The following is a 6,998-nucleotide window of genomic DNA, read 5'->3' as shown; positions in this document are numbered from 1 at the left end:
GAAAAACGACAGCTGAGACAGAAAACGCCAGCATGAATGTCAACAACAATGCCACAATTGTTCATGAAAATGACGATGAGACCAAATTGCAGTTAATAAAAGGCAAGTGACTGCATACAGACGGTGTTAGTGTCTGCACAAATAATGCATGTTATTTTATCTGGTAACATTATGACAATGTAACTAACGGCTATTTGAATTTGACCTAGCCAAAGTCGCCTCTTCATGCTTGTACATGATGTCAGCTACTGCAAATCCCTGTACAACATTATCTACCTATCAGATAAACAGCATACAGGCGATTTATTTGTGAGTGCTAATTTGATCCTGACAGCAGAATTCTACGCTATTATATTCAATGCATGCATGACCATGTGAGTTTCTTGAAAATATACAGTGGGTTCGGAAAGTATTCAGACCCCCTTAAATCTTTCACTCTTTGTCATATTGCAGCCATTTGCTCAAATCAATTAATTTCATTTTTTTCCTCGTTCATGCACACACAGTACCCAATATTGTCAGAAAAACACAGACTTGTAGACATTTTTGCAGATTTATTACAAAATAAACACTGAAATATCACATGGCCATAAGTATTCAGACCCTTTGCTGTGACACTTGTATATTTAACTCAGGTGCTGTCCAATTCTTCTGATCATCCTTGAGATGGGCCTACACCTTCCTTGGAGTCTAGCTGTGCTTAATTATATTGATTGGACTTGATTGGGAAAAGCACACACCTGTCAATAGAAGACTTTACAGCTCACAGTGTAAAGTCAGAGCAAATGAGAATCATGATGTCGAAGGAACTGACTGAAGAGCTGAGAGCCAGAATTGTGGCAAGGCACTAGGGCTGCAACTAACGATTATTTTGGTAGTCGACTAATCTGTCGATTATTTTTCGGTTAGTCGTGTGGCTTTTCGCTGCGCGTAAATGGCGACGCAGAAGCATAAATCCGGCTTAACTAGCTATCTAAACTAACGTTACGCCAAGCTACAGCTGCTCACAGAGCTAGTTGATTGGCTAGCTAGCATTGCTGGCTAGACTACAGACAGCTCACGTTAGTAGGCTACGCTTGGCGCTGTTTATCTTACAGACAGCTCGCTGGTGGACTCAACATAATTGAAATAGCATTCACTTATCAAGCATCATTCATGATCATCCACCATGACTACCTGGTATTTTAATAGCGACCACCCCTCACTTCATTTCATCTCGCGTTCTCCTGGCTTCAACATGGAAAACCCCTGCTACGTAACGTTACATACAAGCGCCTCTGTCTGTCACACGCGTGCCACAGGGCAAATAAATTAATAGCACAAACGCTCATAGCATGTACAGCCCTGTCCATGAGACGTTGTTTTCCAACATGTAACAGTAAAGCTAACATAAACATTACGACCCTAACAATATAACGTTAGCCAGTTGGCTAACAACGTTAGCTAAATCTTACCCAGCTGATTCTTGCATGGCTCCCGTTTTTTAATTTTTTAATTTTTTATACGATGCGTCGACACTAAAATTCCACGTCGACGAGTTTTTATGATCGACGTCGTCGATTATGTCGACTAATCGTTGCAGCCCTACAAGGCACAGATCTGGCCAAGGCTACCAAAAAATGTCTGTTGCACTTAAGGTTCCTAAGAGCACAGTGGCCTCCATAATCCTTAAATGGAAGAAGTTTGGGATGACCAGGACTCTTCCTCGAACTGGCCGTCCGGCCAAACTGAGCATCCGGGGGAGAAGAGCCTTGGTGAGAGAGGTAAAGAAGAACCCAAAGATCACTCTGGCTGAGCTCCAGAGATGCAGCGGGGAGATGGGACAAAGTTCTAGAAAGACAACCATCACTGCAGCCCTCCATCAGTCGGGGCTTTATGGCAGAGTGGCCCGACGGAAGCCTCTTCTCAGTGCAAAACACATGAAAGCCCGCATCGAGTTTGCCAAAAAACACCTGAAGGACTCCCAGACGCTGAGAAATAAAATTCTCTGGTCTGATGAGACCAAAATCGAACTTTTTGGTCTTAATTCTAAGCGGTATGTGTGGACAACACCTGGCACTGCTCATCACCTGCCTAATACCATCCCTACAGTGAAGCATGGTGGTGGCAGCATCATGCTGTGGGGGTGTTTTTCAGCTGCAGGGACAGGACGACTGGTTGCAATAGAAGGAAAGATGAATGCAGCCAAGTACATTGATATCCTGGACAAAAACCTTTTCCAGAGTGTTCACGACCTCAGAATGGGCCGCAGGTTCACCTTCCAACAAGACAATGATCCCAAGCACACAGCTAAAATAACGAAGGAGTGGTTTCAGACAATATTGGGTGCTGTGTGTGCATGAACGAGGAAAGAAATGAAATTAATTGATTTTAGCAAATGGCTGCAATATGACAGAGTGAAAAATGTAAGGGGGTCTGAATACTTTCCGAACCCACTGTACATTCAGAACGATCCTTATTATTCCCCTGACCAGTAGCTGACGTGTTCCTCCATCCTAACTCTTAGGTGCAGCCTTCCTAACTACTGTGGCGTCTGCTGGGATGATCGCAGGATTCGGCTCCACACTAGCCTTGGCCAAGAAAAAGAGCCCAGGTTGGTTTAGTAAGGTATGATCAGGTCCAATGCATTCACAACATTGCATATATGTATTGCTTTTAATTCAAGTGTTACTAACTTGTATCTTAACTTAAACCTTATTTGTACCACGTTCACCTACAATTGACAAGATAGGGCACAGAGACTGAGAGGGCACTACCATGTATGCACACTTTATTGAAATTGGATTCCTGTGGGCTATACATTTTAATGGCTTCTAGACCGTAATGCCATAGGAGGTAGTGCACTACTCTGTTGCTGGTTCGAGTCATTGCTGCAGTAGGCAGCGATATGATAACACCACAGTGTCTTAGGCCTTGGTTGGGAGTGTGCCCAATAGGAACTTGTGCCCCCCTTAAACCCCAGTCCGTCTCTTTCCCTTCAGTGGCTGCAATAGCATGTATGAATTCTCCAAGTCATTCTTTTTGCGTAGTCATTAAGACAAATGTGGAAGAGTGCACCCATTTTTAGTGTTTTTATAACATTATCGAGGGGAATGTTATGTTAAATTCCCTTTAATTTGTAAGGGCTAAAATAATAAATAAGACATGGACCTTGTTTCTAACCAAACATGGACAGCCTCTCTCACTCAGTTGATTTGCTTGCAAGGTCATCCTTATTTGATCCTCACAGGAGCCAATTAGAAATAATTATGTAAAACTTTACATAGATTTTGACTCTATATTTATTTTTAAGATATACTTGGCAGGATAGCATAATGGAGCCTTTGTTTGATTTTGAAGTCTATTTTTACGTCAAAGGCCCATCTTTGTAAACATACGTCTCAGCCAAATATGCCTTGTAAAGTGGTGTAATTATATTCATCACGGTCCACACAGAGAGGTATACAGTGTCTGAGTAGCTTCCATAGAGGCACTGAGGAGATTTTCCTTAACAAGTTACACAAGAAGTTGAGTCCATGTGAGTGCAATAATAATGGCGCACACAATTTCAGAATGGGATACCACTAAAGCAATCTAAGTCAGAATTTGTAATCAATTTATAAATGTTTTTAATTGTTTTTGTTGTGTTTTTGTTGGTGATCATCTTAATGATCATCTTAATTGAATGTATTTCACATTTCTAAAATGTACTATATAAATTAAATATACTAGAACATTCTGTACAACACCAATACATTCCTCCAGCAAAGATACTACTATAAGGCTTATCACTTGATATTTTTCCACTATATACGGTACTTCAATTAATGAACACTTTAAAGAGCTTATCATGATGTCTATGAAGTCAAAAGAGGGACTGGCTGTTCTTGAGTTCAGTTCATGAAGAACCATTCCTGAAAGAATGGTCGCTTGATAACAATTTAATAGACATACATTTGCAGGCAGTATTTTTACCCATTAGGCTAAATTTAAGATCTACCCCTACAGGAAGAGCTGTCTTGCCAATCTCTAATAATAGCTAATCTAATGTGCAAGCCACTTAAAACATGGAATAATTACATTAAGATGGGTAATGAAGTTAGGGGTTCAGTCCTGAAACATACCTCCAGGCTTACCGAGTGTCTCAATTACAATTGACAGGGTGATTAGTTTTCTGCCCATTCATTTTATACTAAGGATTTAACTGAAGAACGTTATTTTGAGCAACTTTCGTGTACATAAACGTGACAATGTGTCTTCTCCAGGGAGTAATGGCCACTGCTGCTGTGCCTGAGAGTGGGGCATCCCTGGCACTACGAGCCCTGGGCTGGGGCTCAGCGTATGCCTGGTGTGGAGTAGGCCTGCTCAGCTTCACCATCTGGAAGGCCATGGGGGTCCATAGTGTACGTAATAACTCATCTACATTTCAACGTCATTGTCTGACCCCTATTATTCCATCAGAGAACGTAAGACAAAGTGTGAAACATACGTTTTTAATGGTTTCCATTCATCTCCATAGCTAACAGAGTTCAGGCAGAAGATGCAGTCAATCTTCCCAACTATCCCAAAAGCTGAAGAGGCACAAGCCAACTCGGAGTCTGTGGACTGGGACGCCATCTTCAAGTCTAAATGAACGAGACCACATTCTCAGCCACTGTCTGTAGACAGCCTTAACAAGCCACTGTGGGGCTTTAGAACAATGAGCTCACCATTGCTGAGAGAGATATTAATAACTCAGTGATACCTGCAGTAGCAGGGTGAAGAGATGTTGTGATCACACCAGTTTCATTCATGCCTTTCCACTGATGCTCACCTGAAGCCCTTGAAGGGCAAACGTCTAGTGAGAGATCATGTGGACTGCACTTATATAGCGACTTTATCCAAAGCGCTTTACAACAGCCTCTCATTCACACACACACATTCACACATCAATGGCGGCAAGCTACCATGCAAGGCGCCGGCCCGCTCACTGGAAGCAATTTGGGGTTCAGTGTCTTGCCCAAGGACACTTCAACATGTGGCCAGCCGGGGCTTGAACCGCCGATCTGCCAACCTTGCAATCATGATCAATCACGAAGTGTTTTGACTTTTGTTTGTTTGACTTTTGAGGCGTCATGGTTAAGATACCCCAGGCCTGTGGCTTCATAAATTCAGTGAGCCCCGGCCTGGACTGTTCCATGAGGAAATGCTGTCAAATGTCATTAGTATGGGTGCTGGGTGGGTACCCATACAAATGACAGATGGGTTAGGGTTAGTTTTTCTTTTCTGTTCTTTTCCAGAACATCTTGTGAAAGATGAAATGTCATGCAGCTCAATGTAATTCTTCTATGCAGGTTTAGAATTAGAAGCGTCTGGTGCTCCTGATTGAAGTCATCCAATGTAACACTTTATTTTTAAACGTTTGCTGTCAGCTATTCACATAAAAGACAAATATCAAAGACCGAACAGACCTGAACTATCTTAAACCGCCCTGGCCAGCCATGTAACCAGAATACTCCTGTGTGTGCGTCAGTCTAAATGTGCGTGTGACTGCCCCTGATGTTTTGGTACACATTTAGCACGCATAATCAAGTTAAAGGGTGATATAATCTCAAACATTGACACCAGTCGTAACTAGGAGCGTAGTGCTAGTTTGAGCTGAACTCTGATACACCCTGAGCTTTTATGAGGAGAACATCACTGATAAATACATCTTAGTTTTGTCTCGAAAACTAGCGTTGTTTAACATATGCTCCCTTTGTTTTGTGTGTGTGTGTGTACCCCTGATTGCAACTTCTGTACAAAAAGAGCCAAACACAGAGTCCTTCACAGTGCTCAACCAAATTTCATGTACATTTATTCATAACTTGTGGAACATATAGTATAGAGATCTTATACTGAATAAACAATGTCCATGAAATTAAAGGGGAAGAAGACCTGTACGTAGAGTTTGTATTACATTTGTTATAACTGATCTGAAGTCATTTAAACAACATTATTCTGGAATACAGTTCTGCTAGCTGTACATTCTAAAATACGTTTTTCAGGCTTTTATAACCAAAACATTTAATCAGAATTTGTCCTCATCAGATCTGTGCCACAGAACACTTTTTCTTTAAATACATAAAATGACTTAAACATTTGAAGAGAGTAACTAAATATTCATATTAAAATGAGCAGTAATAATCATAATCGTTATAATTATCAACTACCATCACTTATTTATACCACATCTCTTGGAGAAGTAACCATGAAGGGCCGTCGAATGTACAACATCTATATACAAATGGGCCCAAGGATATAAAGGATCAAATAAGACTGACAGAAGTTCTGTTTGCTTGAGGGAGTTTACCTGGCTGTTGCTATGGTTAAGAAGTTAAGTCAGTTGAAAAAGATGACTTTTTCCTCCTTACACTGATATGGTGAAGCAATACTGATGGTCAAATTGCCTGTGGCCAAAACTAATTCACATTTGGTAATCTCCCCACAAAAAGCTGACTAAATCCAGCACAATAGGTATTTTTTCATGATACATATACTGTATATTCTGAGTAAAGTCAGTGTTTTCTTTTTCTTTCTTTTTTTATCTTAACACATGGCAAGTGGTCTATCTACACAACATGTCTCACAATTTAAATAAATCTGCCCCACGTCCCCCTCCCTCAAAAATTAAACAAACAAGAAGATCCCACAGAAAAACAGCCACATACAATTACAAAACATTTTAAGAGCAAGAGACCCCAAAACTAGTACTGCGTCAATCATCGGATGCCAACTTTGGTTAAAACAAATGAACCAAAAAAAAATAAACAATGGAAACATTTTAAAATACCAAGTATTAAATATTTGTATTAAAATGACTTAAAAATCCCAAATGAAAGTTGTGAATGGGGCAGAGGAGCTATATATATTCTATATATATTTATTTGTATGTAGAAACTTTTTTTTGTGTGTTCTTTTATTTAAATAAAAATATAATACCGCCCAATTCTTTCTTTCACTGTATCCTGGTCATTTTCCTCGAAACCAGCCCCCCCCAA

The 6,998-nt window shown here is 40.6% G+C and overlaps 1 protein-coding gene across 2 annotated transcripts; it reads left to right on the top strand.

Moving 5' to 3' along the window:
- Positions 1-7: 7 nt before the first annotated feature.
- On the top strand, positions 8-6,997 carry tmem242 (transmembrane protein 242). Of its 2 annotated transcripts, none has more exons than XM_080526667.1 (4): positions 8-102; positions 2,507-2,607; positions 4,245-4,382; positions 4,499-6,997. In XM_080526667.1, exons 1-4 carry the CDS (start codon positions 33-35, stop codon positions 4,610-4,612), a joined length of 423 nt encoding a protein of 140 aa, XP_080382793.1. In that variant the 5' UTR covers positions 8-32; the 3' UTR covers positions 4,613-6,997. The 2 variants fall into 2 exon arrangements, with proteins under 2 accessions (XP_080382793.1, XP_080382794.1); XM_080526668.1 differs by lacking the exon at positions 8-102 and adding an exon at positions 229-309 and having other exon boundaries at positions 4,499-6,996.
- The last annotated feature ends 1 nt before the right edge of the window (position 6,998 follows it).

Source organism: Nansenia antarctica (genome assembly GCF_963989245.1).
Source record: "Nansenia antarctica genome assembly, chromosome: 3".
Classification (NCBI taxonomy): Eukaryota; Metazoa; Chordata; class Actinopteri; order Argentiniformes; family Microstomatidae; genus Nansenia; species Nansenia antarctica.
Note: the sequence above shows the minus strand (reverse complement) of the source record. Positions and strands in the feature narration are given on the sequence as shown.